The sequence below is a fragment of the Sinohyriopsis cumingii genome, chromosome 5, assembly GCF_028554795.1.
Source record: "Sinohyriopsis cumingii isolate HCF-2022 chromosome 5, ASM2855479v2, whole genome shotgun sequence".
Lineage (NCBI taxonomy): Eukaryota > Metazoa > Mollusca > Bivalvia > Unionida > Unionidae > Sinohyriopsis > Sinohyriopsis cumingii.
In genome coordinates, this window is record NC_142965.1 from 65,028,363 (window position 1) to 65,049,192 (window position 20,830).

Sequence of the window (20,830 nt, forward strand, 5' to 3'; positions counted from 1 at the left end):
CTATCCTGGAGACTCAAGATTACTGTCAACATGCACATTTTTAATAATAATGATACCTGATATATGAAAAACATTATATTTTTTGTGATGCCTGGCCCCTCAGTCAAGATTTCAATAAATAAATGTTATTCCCGACTCAAAGTCATACATTTGCATTAATCAGAATAGTTTCAAGTAATATGTGGTGTCAAGACATTTTACGATACCAGCTTCTGAATAGGTCAGTGGTACATGTATCATACTTGCTTTCTATGTATGTAATTTTTGGGTTTAATCACTTATGACATGTGCATGATCATAGTCACACCTCTTGGTTTTCCAGTTTCCTCCACTCTGAAGATGCTATCATACCAATACTCTCGTATCAAGGTAAGAAGCAGGTATACTGAAATTAGTATATACGTGCTTCTTTTTTATAATGCCATGACAATGATCACAAGTAAAAGTTTTGTCAATTTTTGAGAATCTAGGCAGGCCATCAGGAATGGATAACACTTTTGTAATATGTATTAAACTTCTATCCAAACATAATGCATCTTATTAATGGCCTGTAGATAGATCTCCATGTACAGTCAGCAACAACTATGGTATTATAGTGTGAGTAAATCATACATACACTGAGCTATTACAAAACTTGAATTTCTTGAACATTTTTTGGCCAAAACAAAAAATAAACATATACACCCATTCTCCTCATAAATCATCTGCAACTTTCTGTTCACTTTACTCTGGCTGCTATTTTTTTTGGTACCACTTGGTTTCTTGTGATTTACAGTCCATCTTTGTCACCGAGAATTCCAAATGTATAAACAGTCTATTATAGTGGTAATGAGGTACTTTTCTCTCTAATATCCTGTTGGATATTTTCATTTCATGCAAATTTATTTCCATATAGAATTTTTACTAGAAGTCTGTAATAATTCCACAACATTCCAAATGTTTGGACTTCTGCAGTGATTGACGCAGAAGATATACGAATTTCAAGAAACACAAATTTTACCTACCACTGAGATAGCAACTGCCGCTCTGTCATTTTCAGCACCAGAAAAAAAGATACCCATGTCTTGCCTGAAAGTTGTTGTCCCAATCTTACCTTTGGCTGCTGTTGCTTGTTTGGCCCTCCTGGGTGGAATCCTATCTCTATAGTTATACACGCCATCTTCTACTCTTGCTTGATATTTCTTTCGAACTCGGATCCTCTGTCGTATATTTCTGTCTTCCATGGAGTTAAGAGGGGGGCTTGGTCCTGAAATATAAACAGCTATAACTATAAATACTGAAGAACCGATAATGTTACGCTGTATTCAAAAGACGTATCATAACTATTGTATGTTTTATGTACCTGGCAATGCAAATTGAATGCATAAGCTTTCAGCTCCATTTATTTTTTTATGGATTAGACTTTATTTCTGAGCACACAAAAAATTCATGAATTTAAAACTGTTTTCACAATTATTGAGGATAATGATTGAGTTGGTCTGGTTTTACGGCACAGCAACACAACTAGGTCATTTAGTGCCAAAGCACTTGGGAGTAAAATGCCTTGCTTAAGAACACACAACTGTAACCAACCTGTGCTGATCTAATCATAGGACTTGAACCCACACATTTTTGGTCCAGATTCTGGCATGATAAACAATGATGAGTCACCACATCTAAGGAACGTGTACAAACCATTAAATGCCCACCCCTCACCCATTTACTTTCATGAAGGAAAATATTTAGCTTACTTTAAATCCTGTCCGTTTTTTGTCTTTTGAGAATATAGTGAGATTATTATATCCTGAGTGCAAAGGTCTGGTGTATGTAGATATGCCAGTGGGGCTCTTTTTGACTGATTTTTTTTGCTCAATGTACAATCATTTCTTTTCCTTCTCAATGACAGTCTTTTTCCATTCAAACTGGTGCTTGTATTGGTGACATGCAGTGCACATATTTTGACAGACAGCTACATCTGTTCTCTCATGTAAGAAATCTTTCTTTTTATAGTAATTAACTGCACTTTTTCCAGATGCCTTCTGAGCTTCAATTTTTTCGTATGCAGCTTCTTTTGTAGGTGCTGTTCCAAACTCTTCCAACCATGATTACCACAGAGCAGAGGTCACAAAATGCAAGTCCTCTAGTGTTCAGTTTTCTTATAAAGTGACCAACTAAATTTCCGTTGACTTTGGGCTCCAGCCATTCCCATCTCCATATGATTTTTAAACCTTTTCTAAACTTCTTGTATCATGGTCTCTCTCAACAAACTCGGGTCACCATTTTTTGCAAGCAAGCTTCTTCTTTCCATTGCCATCAGTTTCCATTGACCAAAGATTCATTGGATGAATATAAACTTCTGACCAATCAGAATACTCTTTACAAGAGTCGTGTGCTAACTAATATATGGAACAAATACATTATAAGGGTCGTTGTGGAATGGGACCAAACAGACTGTTTTTAAAAACTGGATCGGAGATGATAAAAAAAAGGGCCCATATCAAGAAAAATCATATTCATGTCAGGAGAGATGCGAAATTCCACTTTAAAATGGAGAAAAATCATGTCTGTAGTACAGAAGATCCATCTGTGAGGTATGGGGGTGGGGGTGATCTATCAACAGGTCTAGAAGATCACCAAACCACAGTTGTTGTTGTTGTTGTTGTTGTGGGGTTTAACGCCATTTTTCAGCACGATAGGCTATACATGGCGGCCAGTATTAATGGTGGAGGAAGAACCCGGGAAAACCCCGGAAAGAATCACCGACCCACGAGAAGCTACTGGCAAGCTTTCTCACATGCCCCCAAACCAAAGTCACTGTGACCACATTGGGGCTATGAGAATAATGAGAAACGAAGATGCAAGTCTAATATGCTAGGGTAGGGCTTCTGCTGTGTTATTTCTGAACACAAATGACTTACCCATTGCCAGTTGTAATTGATATGAATATGAGTATACCCTAACCCCAAATTGGTGGTATACAGTCTGGTAACAGAAGAGGTCTACTGGAAAACTAAATTCCAAATGGGGCTGGGGGTTACTGGCCTATAAGCTGAATATGGAAAGTATAAATAAATAAAACTTTTGTTTTAATCGAATCTACTGCTGGTACCTAAATTTTGGGATTTTTGTTTAGATGTAACTTTTTATTGCATCTAAAAATTCAGGTTTGTTGGAAGCATAAAATCTACAAATATCGGCACCCCTGAACAGTAGCTATTTTTTTTTATCTTATGACTTGTTAAAACATGATAATAATTTACTCGGTTTTTTGCAGCTAATTTGTTAATTGCTAAAGCAAAACACACCATGCATTGCATGTTAATTGCTTCCTCTGCTAGTTCTAAAAGGTATAGCATAAATTCAACAAGTAACAGTTATGGTGTAATCTGCTCTGGCAACTGGTGCAGACCATCTATACACAGGTACTCTGATTGGGCACAGAGAGAAAACAAAAATTACACAGCTACGTCTGTGATACATATATATTTGCAGCTAGTTTTGAAAATGTATTCAAGTCTATGGAAACTAGTTTTTAGTTTTATCATTTATGAAAGATAGTGAAAGTGCAAATACAAATAGACTTCATTATAATCTAATTCACAGCAGGTAAAGTTGAACCAGTCAGATTACAAAAATTTATGACAACTTGAAAGTATCAATTCTTAAACCTTCCACAACGCTAACTCATTTTTTCTTTAATAATATATATGTATATTTGTTGTTAGGTCCCACGCCCCCACCCCCCACCCCAGCTATTTTCTTGCTAAATAATATTAATTGCTCACAAAATCAAAAACTACTGTCTAAAATGTGTAAACACTTTAATTCATTATGTCTATACCTTCCCATGGATAAAAATATATAGTCAGACAATTAAGCTTCAAAACGAAAGTAGCTAAGCAAACTTTGATTATCAGCACTTTGATGTAATCATTATAATATAGGATTAACATGTACTTCAAAGTCCATAAAAATAACATTAAAATTACAGCATGTATATGTTTTACAATGTTCAGCATGTTAAAGAAATGTTCAACTATCATGAAAATTACTCGGTGAAAGAGGTATTTCCCTATGCACCTGTCAATCAATATGGATTGTACATAGCAAGCAGCCATATTACACTGTTATACCATAAATAAACAACACATATTGCTACCTTACTGGAAATCCAGACTTTCAATAACAAACACTGTCTTCAGATTTAATAAAGATAATTGTCAAATCAAAATACTAAAGCACTGTCGCGCAGGTTTACAGTCAGCAGTTTCCCTTCTCCTGGCACGTTTAATTTGTCAAGTGTGTACTAACTTCAAGGTCAAGGTATTTCAACGTGTACACTCTGTATCAACAATTGACAAGGATGTAATGGGCCCTGCTAACCTAGGTCATTGTTGGCTGACAATGATGTAATGGGTCCAAAAGTTAATGTACATAGTCGTCTGCTACATGGAGATTTATTGATCCTACAATTTACACGCAGGTGTACTGCAGCTACAAAGTTCAAGAATTATTTGTTTTGTTTGAATTAGTAATTAATAACTTGGTTATCATATGAACAACAACAATAACAACAACTACTACTACCAATAATAATAATAATAATAATAATAATAGATAATAGATAATAGTAATAATAATAATAACAGCTTTATTATAGAGGATGACACAATTATTTTTGGAGAACTAACCTTATGGCCCTCAATTTACATGAATGGTAAAATACTCAATATGCACCCCCCCACACACACACACACACACATTTTTATATCAGTGTCATGTCATGCAACATGACTTTTTATTATACAGGTATGTACCTTGTAAACAATGTTAACATCTTTACCTTTTACTTTATAGTAAAACAGGTTTATGTTTATTTTGAATGGTTTATCTTCTTAATATGCTTCATGTTGCAATTCTTGATCTTCACATTTTAGAAGTGAACTTGTAATCAACACTCGCTGAAAAGCTAATATTGTGCTGATGTGCCCATATATATATATATATATATATATATATATATATATATATATATATATATATATATATATATATATATGGGGGGATTTAAAGGTACTTCAGCAAATACAGTATTGTCTCTCAACTTAACAAAACACAATATTGTCTCTTTACACATCTATATTTTGAAATCACCCAACTGGGAGTTTTATGATACTGGAATTGATGCATTATATAAAATATACATGATGGAATTACAAGCATAAAGAATCAAAAGGTAGATGCATCAATCAAATGTTGACATTTTACAAGAGAAACAGGAGACATACAATCCATTTTTGAAGCTATGCCAATATATCAGTGATCTGACATTTTGTGAATCCTGTTCTGGTGTAGACAAACACAGCTGAAATAAAACTGTCAATCCATTTTTCAAAGAAAAAATAATACAAGGAACAAAAGATAATGTGTCAGCACAAATAACAAAGGACAAACTATGGCATGCCAAAACTGTGAACGGCTCAGTGCATATAACTGCATTATCCTTTTAGATAATTTTCATCTTTACTTGAATATCAAACATGTAGAAGAGATGTTGTTGTGGGGTTTAACGCCATTTTTCAGCACACGATAGGCTATACATGGTGGCCAGTATTAATGGTGGAGGAAGAACCAGGAAAACCCCGGAAAGAACCACCGACCCACGAGAAGCTACTGGCAAGCTTTTTTCTCACATGCCCACATTGGCTGAATCTTAGACTCGAACCGCCGCAGACAGAGGTGAGATGGCAGTGATCCGTAACGAAGAGCGCTTTAGACCACTCGGCCACTCGGGGCCCCTGTAGAAGAGATACACATGTCTATAAAATGCTTCCTCTGATAATTTTCTGCAGTGAAGAGAAATCAACAACCACAACAAGAAGCATTTCTACCATGAAATTTTTATTTGAGAAAAAAAAGCTACCATATGTACTTGCTTCCAACTAGAGTCTAACTGCAAGCAATATAAACCTGCTAACATAATATGCCTTCAGATCAATGACATTTGTTCTCTTGATTAATCCTAACAAAGTGCACAGACCCAGATTTGCTGGTGCAATGGGTCTATGCAGTTTGCAGTTAAATTCAACTCTGAAGCAAGTACATGTATATATGATACCCCACAACAATAGCAGGTTTTAAGGCACAGCATCAAAGGTAGGTGATTTAGTGCCAAGGCAGCTGGAACAAAAGTGCCTTGCCTAAGGATGCACAACTTCAGCCAACCCAGCCTGGTCCAATGGCAGGATTCAAACACACACCTTTTCAGCTGCAAGTCCTGGATGCTAACCACTGATCCGATCCACCATGTCTCTAGGAGTTGGAGGAATCTACTGGGTGCATTGAGGTTGACAAACATATTGCACATATATGTTATCCTCAAGGTGACATGTAAAATGGATGATAGTACACAATAGGTGATAGCTCATCTGCTCATTGTCACTGTGGATAAACAGACAAGTCCAGCCATTTTATCTTCATTGGTTTCCTTCGGCAACCCATACGAAAATGGTTCAGCAGGGTCGGCAACACAATGGCTAAAAAATAAACCTTCACCTTTTCTTCAGACTAATGTTTCTGTACCGCTACACGTTTCTGCAAAGTCTGTCAAAGGCCACACTTGCTCTGGTAATTCTGGCGTTGATGTAGACTGCACATGAAGGTGTAATGCCAAGGTAGTAGAACTTGCGCACTGTGAGAACAGTTTGGCCTTTCACCAAAACAGCAGGCTTCATACAAGGCTTCCCTGGTGAAGGCTGTTCCATTGCCTTAGTCTTCCTGATAATGACTGACCAAAACTGTCACAAACTAAAGACAAATGGTCCATACTTTGTTGTATGTCAGACTTGGTTCTGACATTAATTAAAACTGTCACAAACTAAAGACATATGGTCTATACATGTACTTTGTTGTATATCAGACATGGTTCTGGCATTAATTGAAACTATCACAAACTAAAGACAGATGGTCCATACTTTGTTCTATGTCAGACCTGGTCCTAGCATTAATGAAACAGTCCTCAGAAAACAGATCATGAAACAGTCTCTTCCTTTAACTTTGTCTTTGCCCCCAGTTTCTGCAGATTGAAGAGCTTGCCATCACTTTGGTATCTAATGTGGATTGTAGTGTCACAGTCACCGCAGGTGCATATGGGTTGGTCATGGTGGGTGCATAGTTGCAGATTTTTCTTTCTTCCTGATAGTGGGAGTCTTTTGTATGAGATTGTTGTTCATGCCTTTTGGGAGATTTGTGAACCTGCAGACTAGATGTGATTTTGTGGCAAAGTCAATACTTGCTTCAAAGCTGCTTTTCTTTACTTTGGCCACTCCAGAAGGACACATAGCTGGCATGTATTTAAGTGAGCTGTCCTTCCTAAGTCAAGCTTATTTCAATCAGGGTTGCCATCTGGATTTTGAATCTTGCCAGTTCTGTACCAACAAGAGCTGTTCTTCTCTGGTCATTCTGCCCATGTACTATCCATTAGTGCAAACACATTCCAGGCACCAACAGTGATGTCACCTTTCTCTTGTACGATTTTCAACCATTAATGTGGGATCCCAAACAGCTATGTTGACCTGGATTACGGTGAAGCAAACAGTACTTAAAGCATCTTTTATATCCATATCCTTGTGCTATAGAGGTAAGCAGTGTGGTCTCCACACACCCACTCAGTGCTCTCCCTGCCCTGGGAGCTTGGTCCTAATTCATATCTTAGAAAGCCCTAAACACAAAGCTTATTTGGCATCACAAGTTATCTTCTTTATGTCAAATTCTCTAGTTTTTTTAAGAAGTTATTTTAAGGTGTTTCCATTTTTAGTAAAGGTGGCCATACTTGATGATAAATCAGTATGAACAAATCTGAAAGAGCTTCATGTCAGGATGCTTTTTCAAATCTGGTCAAAGTCTGTTGAACAGCATCATTTGAACAAATTTTAAAGACCTTCATGCCAGAATGCTTTAGGTCAAAGTTGGGCATATTCTGCTAACTGATTTTTCAAACTTGTAAACAGCAATAGTGACATGACTAGGCAAAACAAATGAAGAACCAACTAAGTTCACTTGGCATTATGGATAGGTGAACTGAATATTTTTAAAAAATTACTACCAATAAAAATCTACAGCTCTGTAAACAAATTTTAATTCTTAATCACAACAAAGAACATAAGATTCATATTAGCCTGCAAATGTACATTTTAACATCTTGACATAGTTTACGTTAGCCTGCAGATGTAACATTTAATACCTCTATTTTATACTTTTCAATTGTAAATTACAAATCATTTATTTTAATATCCAATGTGCATTATTTTGCTCTTTTTGTAAACTGTTCTATTGAAATTACACATATTATCTTCTAAAATGTACTTTTATGTCTGTTATCAATTTCGTTTGCAAGGAAAGAACTCTAACCCCAAACTTTTTATTCTCAGTAGACAATATCACAGATTCATCCCTTGCTTGAATTTTGAGGGATATATCATGTACATGTAATTTAAAATCAAAATTCTATTAAAAACTGCATTCAATTTGAAAACTAGTTTTGACATATAGGAATGTCAGCAATGAAACCAGGTCATGTAAAACTCATTGGACATGTTCTATTTACCAAGTTTTACTCCAAATCAGATCAAAGATACTATCTCTAGAATGCCAACAAGTTCATACAACCAGATGTCAGATCATCTCATCATGTGTGATCTTTGTAAATTATTAAACTTGTTAAAGATTTTGATAATATAAGCCTATCTTCCAAGTTTTATTAAAAAAAATTCTGATTAGAAATATGTCCCTTCAGGTTGTAACAAGCTCATCTCATTATTGTGAGTGGATTTCACTCATCATCAAACTCATCCATAACCTAGATCAAAGCCTGGAAATCTGGATGATCTGAGGTCTAAGACTAATCTTTCTTGGTCATGGGCCTGTCACATGCTACCAGCACTAGTCCTCAGACTTTTAATATTTCTTAGTTGTTCCTATAAACTGAATAAAATGTTACTGAATTCTTGATTTGTCAGAGAAGAGTCATAAAAATGCACTGATGCAAGTAGTGTCATAAAAATGTACTTATGAAAGCAGTGTCATAAAAATGTACTGATGCAAGGAGTGTCATAAAAATGTACTTATGAAAGCAGTGTCATAAAAATGTACTGATGCAAGGAGTGTCATAAAGATGTACTTATGAAAGCAGTGTCATAAAAATGTACTGATGCAAGGAGTGTCATAAAGATGCACTATGCAAGCACTGTCATAAAGATGCACTATGCAAGCAGTCATAAAAATGCACTTATGAAAACTGTGTCATAAAGATGCACCAAGCAGGAAGTATAAAGATGCAATGATACAAACAGAAGCTGAATGTTAATGCACTGCCAGAAGTCAACAAATGTAGCAGGCTAAATGTTAATGGATATCCAGAAGTCAACAAATGTAGCATGCTAAATGTTAATACACTGCTAAAAGTCAACAAATGTAGCATGCTAAATGTTAATGCACTGCCAGAAGTCAACAAATGTAGCATGCTAAATGTTAATACACTGCTAAAAATCAACAAATGTAGCATGCTAAATGTTAATACACTGCTAAAAATCAGCAAATGTAGCATGCAAGATGTTAATGCACTGCCAGAAGTCAACAAATGTAGTATGCTTAATGTTAATGCACTGCCGGAAGTCAACAAATGTCGCATGCTAAATGTTAATGCACAAGTCAACAAATGTAGCATGCTAAAGCTTTCACTGATATGTTCTGGAAAGCCAAATCAGGCTTGTGGAAAAGAAACAGAAAGGTGCAACATATTTACAATCACTATGAGCAATGACAAGAGAAAATTGCAAAATCATACTGAAAACAAAGCCTGTCAATTTACATCCTCGTGGTAAACAAAACTTAAAACTGTATGCCGGGAAGACAGGTAACTGTAAGATCACTTTGGTTCTTTATTTGTCAAGTGTTATCTTTTAAATCATGCACATTATAATATCAATCTTGATATTACTACCTGTTTAAAGGATAAAATTAAAGCTTATCTGCTTGATGTAAAACAATCTAAAATGGATTGCAGTTTTTACCATATTTACATTAAGAATGAAATCTGTAACTTTTATACACAAATACAGTATGGGTAGGACCAGCTGATATGCAGAACATCAATCAAAGCTTGATCTTTGTCAATCAAACGTTTGTCATTTCTCACCTTTAGCTAAAACCAATGGTCATGGACCACTGAGTAAGAAAAGAAGCATTCAGGCCCAGTGGGTCATATTAGTCTATATTCCAAGTCTGACCAAAATCAGATCAGAAATAATGGCTTCCAAAAATGTAACAATTAAATCTGCCAATCAGATAAAAATCACCCCATTAATATGCATGCATCTCGCTCTTAATGAATTAGTCAAAGATCCCAATATGAGTATATATTTCTATTCCAATCTGAAATGAGTAAGAAAATATGGATTCTAGAGTGGTAACAAGCTCAGTCAATTTGGTGTAATATAATGTCATTAATATGCGAGAAAAGATATTGACATGTAAACCTACAACCCAAGTTTGATCATATATGAATCAAAATCATGGCATCCAGGGTGGCAACAAACCAGTGCTGCACTGGACAAAAGGTCATACCATAAGCTCTCTAGGCCTTGTGGCTGGTGAGCTAATAAAGGATGGAAGACAACCAAAGGGGTGGTAGTATGGGGAAAAAGGAGCTAATGTACATGGTTAAATAGGAAGGAAATAACAGAATAACGGTTCCCAGTATCAGGTTTATATTTAGCAATGGGGTAGGAGTGGATAATTTGGAAAACATATCAACATCAATGAGAGTGGGATTCCTTACCTGATGGATGATGTATTGGCCCATGATTATGACTGTTGCAATTTGGTGGTGGTGGTGTTCCATGGGGGTGTGTATGTGGCACCCCATGTACATGTGGTGGTGGTGGATGTGTATGATGATGTGTTGAAGGGTACTGAGGATGGGAGGCATAAGGTCCTCCATATGGTGGGTAATACTGAGCTGTGCTGTTTGGTCCTCCCTGCAAAAAAAATAATCCAATGTTATTACAAGTGTTTTGGGAAATACATTGTAATTGCATGATAGCAAAGCCTTAAGCAAAACTACATAATCTGGTCATAAACCATCAAAGGATAATTTAGGTACCAACCATATTTATATTCTGGTGAAGGGGTCAGATGTTTGCCTTAAGCCATAATGTTTCAGTTTCTTACCTTAAAGATAAAACATTTCTTTTTTTCATTTGATAATGTGTGGCATTAATGGTTATAAAATATCATCAATGGATCTCAATATTTTCTCTGGCAACAGTGGATCTAAATATAGGCACCCATATTTACTCTAGCAACAGTGTATCACAATACACTCAACCTTTACTATAGCAACAATGTATGATGATACACCTTGAGATTACAGACAGAAAAAACTAAACAACATAAACTCTCCAAAATATATCTAATCTTTCTAGCTTTTTAAATTAAGTAAACAACAATGCAGCTTATATTATGTATACAAGCTGACTTTATGTCCTGTACCTAATTTAGTTACCTACTTAAGTGCTATACACATTGTTCTTAAATTCAAGGAATATTAGTTGACCATTAGCAATCAAGTGCTTTGTTCCACCAGAATACTGTTTGCATTTGTAAACTTCCATCACGCTACATCTTTGATAATTAATCAACCTCCATAAAAGTGCATACATTCTGCATAATAACCTACCCACACCATTAAATAAAAACAATCCCCAACCTCGGACATAAATAACTAGCATCCAATAAAAAAAAACAATCAAGTAGGCAAAATGTGCATTCATTAAGTCTCTAACTGTATATACAAATTGAATACATTATTTTGCATGTGCCATGTCAACATGGCTCTTTGCAATTCTGTTCAATACATACTTTGGTAAAACAAATTACATCAGCATAAGCAAAGATTCAAGAGCTCAAAGCATGAATGAAGTTTGGATATTTGTATTGCATGGACCACATCGTCTTTGCTAGCCAAGGTTCTGATACTATAACCATATCTACACCTTGGTGGATTGAACAGATATTTTAGTACTTTGTCTTCATGACATCCATTGAATTTCATGAGTTGCCTCCCTTAGTATGTAAAGCCAACTAACTAACAGCATGTAACAGCAGTGCATTGTACATCGGCCATAAATGGTGGACACAATTGACTTAAAAAGGATACTTTGTAAATTTAACATTGAAATATGACTACATAATAGAGGGAGGCCATTACAGATATAAATGAATAAAAGGTATTTCTACAAACATGGACTGGCAGTGGAAAATTACTAATTTTACAGTCCATTCAAGTTGTGTGTTCCCCTTTTCTCATTCATGTAGGAACAGTGTTAAAATTTGAGCAACTTAATTTTGATTGGATACAGTGGCTTGCTGCCGCATCCAATGAAATTCACAGAGCCAAAGCACAGAAATATATGCTCGATGCACAAAGGTATTGCTAGGGCTATCATATTGGAACCATGGCTAGCAATGATGGGACCACATCAAGTACAATTACCTAAAAGTGTACTCAGAGAGAAAAAGATACTTTAACTATTATAGTCATCAACTGAGATCATTAAAAACAAGATTACGAGGTTAACTGCTATAACACAGCTTAAAAAAAAAACAAATATAAATGAATTGTGAATTTTTAAAAATATTTAGATGAGAACAAATATGTAAATACAAGAAACAATGACATAACAGTTACACATTTGAACCTATAGATAACTTTCTAAACCAGCTTATGCATTATAAGTGAAGTGGTCACTCACACTAATGGTCATTGGAGTCACACAGGTAAATTAGACATAAATATATCAGGCAAAACAAAAGTTACGCATGTTTCTGGTTGGCTGGCCATCACTGTTTTCATTGCTAACCCTAGTACTTTTTTTCCACCATGGTAAAAAAAAAAAATCACATTTCCTATATATAAGAGCCCTGCCTTCCCAATTTTAATACCAGTGCAATAGGAAATACACATTTGTTTTTGCCTGTTTCAATCAGTAAAGTGGGATGCATGAATGTACTTCAGCAACTATTCAAGGATGAGTAATTGTGGGATTTGTGCATTATTTAAAAATATAAATCATGGCTAAAAATCAATCTATCTTCTTGCATCTTATTTTCAAACCCTACCTTTATTAGTTTCGTTAAGTCAATATCCAAAAGATTCCACTTTTTTTTATCCAAATGGATGGGTAATCTTTCCTCACATTTTTATTTAAAGAATCATTTGGATTTTTGTTGTGGAGTTTTCAAGGTTCTATTAACACATTACAGGTGATAACATGCTTATCACATGAGAGCTAAGTGCCTTGGCATTGATGTGTGTGTGTGATTAAGATTTTTAACATAGCTTTAACAATTTTTCAGTACTGCTATGATGTCTGCAGTGTCACAGTTTACAGCAATGTCTAGCACTGGGGTATCATGCTGCAGACATGTATCATGATGTCCCACCCAGTCAAATGATCCTGTCACCAGGCCGACCAATCCTGACACTAAACATTTAATGCTGAGCGCCTAGCGAGGCAGCTGTAAATACCATTTTTATAAGTCTTTGGTATGACTCAGCCAGGGTTCAAATCATGAACTCCCGCATCAGAGTCCTTGGCATTGGTAGGTAATGAACCCGTGACCCGTGGATAACGAGTCTGGTCCTCATCCAAATGAGCCACCATGGATTCCCAGTTAACTGTGCTATATCACAGACTGGTTTTTTTTTTTTTTATACCAAGGTGCTCTATAGTAAGACATCAGAGTGTCATGCTTTAATAAGTACATGTATGTAACCCAAGAAATACAAATAATGTAGTGAAAGTTTTTAAATTTAAAAAGTAATGAGCAGATCAAATGCATCAATCAACCAGCGATAATAAATATAAAACAAAATAAAAAAGCAAAATATAAAACAAAATAAAAAAGCAAACAATCAAATTTACAGCTTGCCAAATTTTTGTAAACAAAAATGGCACAAAAATTCAATAAAGGTATACAAAATTCCCTCGTTAAAATATACCTTAGGATAAGAGAAGTCCGTTTTATGAGACAGGTACGATATTGCATAACAAGCTGGCTGGGTCAAATACATTGTAAAACATTAAAATGGAGTACTTATATGAAACAAAAACATGCATAGTATACCAGCTGGGTAAAATACTGTGAATTATGAACAGCATTATAGTGAGGGAGTACTGTATATGATACACCAACATGTACAATAAGCCAACTGGGTCAAATACTGTAAATAATGAATGGAATTATAGTGAGGGAGTACTGTATATGATATACCAACATGTACAATAAGCCAACTGGGTCAAATACTGTAAATAATGAATGGAATTATAGCGAGGGTCTGATTATGAAACACAAACATGCACAGTAAGCCAGCTGGGTCAAACACTATAAATTATCAACAGCATTAAAACTGGGAGTATTGTATATGGATCACATAAAAACATGCACAGGAGGCCGAGTCAACTACTGTGAACTCATTTATTCTACTGTAATTTTGTTTCTTTGGTTTTACATAGAATCAAATATCTGTTGATGCATCCATTCATTGCTGAATCACCGATGGGAAGAAGGATCCTGTTTTTTTAATAATGACTATCAATCTTTGGATCTTTAAAAATGTTTACCTAGAGTAACTTGGCACTCCTATAATGCATGTACAATGAATAGTCCATGAATTTTCATTTTAAAGTGCAAAGGCAAAAGTGCAGACATATGAAGAAAGGAAATAATTTGCATGTAAATAATGTTCTGTAGGCATGTATACAATAATAATTTAGATTTGCACCAGGTGCAGACATTTGTAAACACATTTTCTGTAACATGGCAAAATAGCATATCCTGATTAAAACAGATTTTATTTAAAAAGCACAATTGCTTGTTGTATATGTTTCCTACCTGAAATATTCTCAGCATGTTTTTTATTTTTTAATGTTTTTCTAATTTCATGGTGTTTGTTTTTGTAATAATATTATTATATGTTTTTCATCTTATAGGTGTTGTCTAATGTCATAAAGCGCTTAGGGCTTCTAAAGATTAGGCGGTATACAAAGTCCTCATTATTATTATTATATCATACACAACATTATTGGCATGTCTGGCACATGATGCAATTGTTTCTCATTTAATTCAAACATGATCACAATTTAAGAAGAAAAAAAAGCTCAAAGTTTTACAAGTTTACATAAAATTAATTTGTACTGAAAAGTTTATCTGAAATTGTTAACTTCGTTTAATGACTATTTTTTTCTATATTGCCCAAGTACCGCGAGGAATTATTTTAACATGAAAAAAAATCTAGATTTTTTGTTTCTGGATTATACTATTCAATCTGGTTCTTTTTTAACTTAACTAGTTTATGATGTCATCTTCAAAGTCCTGCCATAAGAAGTGCAGCAAAAATATTTTGTTACTGGGTGCAGGTTTGAATATTACCATCTGATCAACTTGGATAAAGTACAGGCAAGACACTATACTCTACTTGCCAAGGCACAGTAAAGATGTATTGTAAAACAATACAAGTGATACTGTGCTGTAAAACAATACAATCTTAAATTTATAGATGCGCCATCAAATGCCAAAAAAACACCCAAAACCCGTTTTTCCTCTAGTGTATAACCCTACTGAAATCAAGTCAAAACTAATATAAAAATAACTGTACAAGTCATATACATGTATTTGGAAGATACTGATAGAGATGCTGATATATGGATGGGCATACCAATGACAAACAATGGACTACAGGCTGTCCCTTTAGCTCTCATGGTATATGTCACAGCACAATAACATAGCCCTGAGCAACACTACATAATTCTATAACAAGCCTTAAAAGCAAAATGTTTATATTCCAGGGAAGGGGCCAAGGATTTTCCCCTTAAGCCAGAGTATTTCATTTTCTTATTTTAAAAAAATCTGTAAGAGCTCTATACCACTTCTAAATAGAACGAGTTCTGATTTGAGACCATATCATTGGTTCTGCATGATCGAGCCTTGCATGACCTTGTTTTTGTATGTCTTTTGATACCATGTTTATGGATACCAACATATTTTGAACAAAATAATGTTTGATGTCTTGCAATTTGCTGACATTATTTTGAAATCATTTTTTGTCACACACTAATATTTTCGGACATGAATACAGCCCAACAAAGGAAAGACAAGACAGACTAATAGAGCTTTTAGAAGGTAGAGGAATGACTTATCATCAGAAAAAGCCTTGGCAAGTTGAATGCAGGATTCATATTGTTGAAAAATTAGGGACAGCCTTATTTCACTGTTCATTAATTCACTGACAATGGTATAACAAACCAGATTTATCTAAAACTCTTAAAAAAGGCCACAATCATAAAAAGTATTGGAATAATATACTTTATCAAAAATGAAACCACTAAGTCAAGCCTTCCTCTTAAAACTTTGTTTAACACTTCCATTGTGGACAATATTCAAACCTGAACCCTGTCACATACTGGTCATTTGTATAGGAACTCATTTCAGTAGATAATTTTTTGTTAAAAACCTGGGACAAAAGAGATTCTTATTTCATACATATTGTTATGATTTTGTAAGAGTTGGAATGCAAATTACTTTTGTATACGTTTTGGTACAGAACTTTAAAAAAAACTGGGATTCATTCATTGCTTCTCTTGGGCAAAAATATAAATGTGTCTTTCCTATCGCACAGGTTTTAAAATTAGGGTAGGTATGGATTATTTTTTTTAACCCATATAATTTTATTAGTAAATAGAATGTACTAAGCGATTCAGTTACAGGGCAAAACTAACTCATTTTAATGCACAAATCTATTTTGGGAATCTTTTTTATATTTTTTATATTCTTGTTACCTTGGGGGAAAAAAAGTGCTAGGGTTGGCAACTAAATACAGGACAGTTGGCCGCATGAAAACACACAAGGTGATGGGGACTTAGTAACATTTAGGACTGACATTCTATTCATGCCACCAAAATAACTAATGCCATAAATACCTGGAAAACTGGAATCAACACTGGCCATATCTATAATTTTTATTTATTTACTGACAAACTCTATCAGCAGACTCAGTTTTGTCTAAGTTTTATTTACTGCTACCTCTAAAACTAGTCTGAGTAATGTTTATGCAGTTGATGAACTCTGCAACCAGCCTGCATTATATTTATGCAATTGATGAACTCTACAACCAGTCTGGGTTATATCTGTGCAGTTTGTCATGGTGTGGGAAAATCTGCTGATGCCTTATGTATACATATATCTTCAATAGTTAATTTGTCTGGTCTCTTTGTTAGACCATAGTCAACAAACTAGTGTACATAGGATGTTTGTTACAAATCGTGCAAGAATCCGTACTGACATGAAAGAAATTCAGACAATGGAAAAATGAGAAACAGAATGACCAGCAAGTGTTAGATTACTCAAAGCAGTTTCAAAGAGACCAGACCTTATCCAATCAAAACTAAGATATTCAAGTTTAGGGCAGATTTTCTATGCAAGCAAGCTGGATTTTTTCTTCGGACTATCACCTTGTGCAGTTTTATGCAATATATATACCGTCCCTTTTTTAATACCTTATGATCATTCTTCATTAACATAAACCATTTACATCCCCCGTTGATCGTGAAGCTTTATTTTTCACCGTTACCATCTTATCGTCTTAATTTCAACTATTTGGTTTTGATATCGCTGGTCGATATGAGACTTTTTATAATTTTAAAAAGATTACACATATAACATTTTGTTTGGCGCTAAATAGCCTAACAGTGCTGATGCGCCGTTAAAACATAATCAATCAATCAATCGATCAATCAATCATTCTTCGGACTAAATTCATTTTGAAATTAGTACACGGGTAAACCCAACCAAGAGAGGATCACAGAAAGTTTAGATTGTACTCCAAGTGGCAGAGCTTGCCAATCTACGCTACTTTCTGTCAACCTCCCATGTATATATGGTACTTGTATATTTGTATATATCTTGTATAGCTCATAGGGTGGAAAATGCATATGATTAATACTGATGATGATTATTTACTATATCGAGAAGTTAAGACAGTAACCCCTAGCGACGAGTTAACGTGGCAGGATTTTGTGCCCAGATTTGAGACTTTTTGGTCTCAGATGTAAGGCAAACTGGTATGAACTGCAAACTGACAGATGAACCTTTGCAAAAAGTAGGATAAGATGGGCATTTGGAATAAAGAGTGGTCTCAATACAAAAATAATGGCTCCGTTTAGCAACAAAAAACAAAAAAGGAAAAAAAACAAAAGAACTCCAACTTTTACCCTTCAGCTCATGCACGAGCCAAAAAGCCAATGAAAAACGATGTTTCTAACACAACTAGGCAGTATCTGATTGAAAGATCACCTGGGATTTGGTGTTTTTGGATCTGTTCAGAATTAGGTTTCAAAATGTGTTTCCTACTCGAATTTCAGGCGAAAACGACAAAAACCTCCAGGGGTTAATGTGTTAACAATTAGAGACGTGTATGCAGGTATTTGAACTTGTTAATAATATTATTATTGAAGCACAATTATTACAGAACAAAGCTTGTATGGAATACTTAGATCTGAGTGTGTGAGTTGACCTGTTAATTTATTTGCCATTATTTTGATGAATGATCTGAGAGTGGTGAATTCCTCAGAGTAGAGTAGGGTAACCAGACTACGGCATATGTCCCTTCTTATTCTACACTCTACAGGACACTTTCCAGGTGGAAGTGGAGGCTTGACACCCAAAGAGCAAGAATGTGGGAAAGGCGCAAAGAGCGCAACGAAGACACCATAATGACATCAGAGGTTGAGGTATGGTGCTGGAAGGAGCACATGACTGTGAGTGGCTGTAGAGCACATTAGCAGGGGTTCTGGAGTACCAAAGACAACAAGAGTAAGGACAGATGAGTAACGGGGTCAAATATCGGAAAGGAAACTCTCTCTTAAGACCGTTAAATTCATGTGATGACATTTGGCTTGTAATAATAGGTCAATGATTGTAATAGTCTGAAAGAGAAAAATTTGAGAACTTGTCACAGGAAATATTGAATTCATTTGTTATATTTTATTAAATTGGTATACTTTCCATACTGAGTTATTTAAATACTTAGACCATCTGCAATGCTGACTGGGGCCTGGGACCTAATTAGATTTTAATGGTCCATCTCTCTTAAAAATAATACCATAGGAGGCATGTGGCACAGCTGATGAACTCTACAACCAGAGTTATTTATACACATCTTAGCAGATAATGGTGAGCCATCAAAATATGGTAGATTTATTTTTGTCATGTGTAAAGTCACATTTTTTAATATTGCTGTTTCATTTGGACTGAAATAACCAAGACAAAACAAAGCATTTAATGTCAGTTTTCTATCAGTATCATACATGTAAAGTGTGATTACTTTGCTGTGTGACTTAACAGATATACCAATATGTCTTCTCTGTGTGTTTGGTTGCATAGGCTTGCATTTTTATTAACTTGTTTTCAGATAATATTGGGATATTTTTTACTTAAAAAAGGCAATTATTTCTTGCCATCCAAAAACATGCAAAAAATACTGTATTTTATGTCTGGATCAATCTGACTAACATGATTGCCCCATTTGTAGAAAAAATATCACACGCAGACTGAGCAAGGGATCTGATGTGTGAGCTGAAGAATTAGCTCAAAAAGCTGCATTCAAAATTATTATCTTTTCATTTTATCGACAAAATGTATTAAAAAAAACCATTTAATAATGTAACCTGTATGTTCTGCATTGTTGCATCACGAAAACGTTCCCTAGCATCGAGTGTGATAGATATATATGTATAACCTGACAAGAATGCCAAGGAAGCTAGTGGTAACTTTTAATGACATCATTATCAGGACTATACAAATGTACCAAACATATTCTATAGCATTTACAACCAAAAAAAAATTATTCAAACAGTACGGTTTTAATAAATGGACCCCAAACATAGTGTTACTGTATATATATTATTTTCTTTTCCTACTGGATATATTTCATCGAGTCGTATCAAAAACTTCATATTTTAATGTGCTGCAAAGCAGAAAAAATATTAAAATTATTTGGCCACTAAGTCTATATTTCACAAATGGTGGGAATGAAGACCCTGTTGATCTACACACACACACACATACAATAAAGTCAATGCTTTCTCAAAAAGAAATGCCTTTTAAAAAAAATATGATGTTATTAATAGATTATAATGGTTGAGAAAAATAATCGTTGTGTAAGAACACAGTCTACACTTGAAATGACCAACTATCTTTCTTTCATTACCATAAAACTTGGCATGTGGGCATACCTCTATTGTCAATACTCTCAAATAACTGTATTTAAATATCACTATGATGATGAACAAAGAGATATGATTATTCCAGGGTCTTTTTCAAGCTGATATGATTTTAATAATGGTTCGTTATGCTTCAAATTGCCAAAATGTCTCAAGATTTTCACTGAAAATCATATTATTTAAACAGATCTTAAAATCCCAATCTGTATCTACTTCTAGATTTAACCGCCAGCAATGCGATCTTCATCTGAGAGAACAAACTACTTTTCCTGTTCAGATTTTTACTGCATTCTTTATGCAAGGGATTGACTCTTTATTTGGTGAAACAAATTTCCTGGAATTCAAGACAAGACCATTCTTTGTTTTAACTGCCGAGTGCTCAAACCACCTCTGATATTCTCAGCAAAACCAAGATTTTCAAATTGGCTGGCTGTGGTGGTACACATGTTGGATGTCAAACTGAGATCATTTTCATTTACAACATAGTATACATCATTAGAAGTCTTTTGGTG

The 20,830-nt window shown here is 34.9% G+C and overlaps 1 protein-coding gene across 11 annotated transcripts in view; it reads right to left on the reverse strand.

Moving 5' to 3' along the window:
• Positions 1-20,830, reverse strand: part of LOC149799332 (fibronectin type-III domain-containing protein 3A-like) — a 264,342-nt gene that overhangs the window by 62,355 nt on the left and 181,157 nt on the right. For 10 of the 11 annotated variants that reach the window (XM_089958644.1, XM_089958643.1, XM_089958642.1 and 7 more), the window contains 2 exons: positions 10,817-11,015; positions 1,094-1,246 (listed from right to left, as the gene is read on the reverse strand). In XM_089958644.1, the coding sequence (XP_089814770.1) occupies positions 1,094-1,246; positions 10,817-11,015 (352 nt within the window). Of the gene's footprint in view, positions 1-1,093; positions 1,247-4,138; positions 4,263-10,816; positions 11,016-20,830 lie in introns of those variants that run through there. The other variant, XM_089958653.1, reaches the window with a different exon arrangement.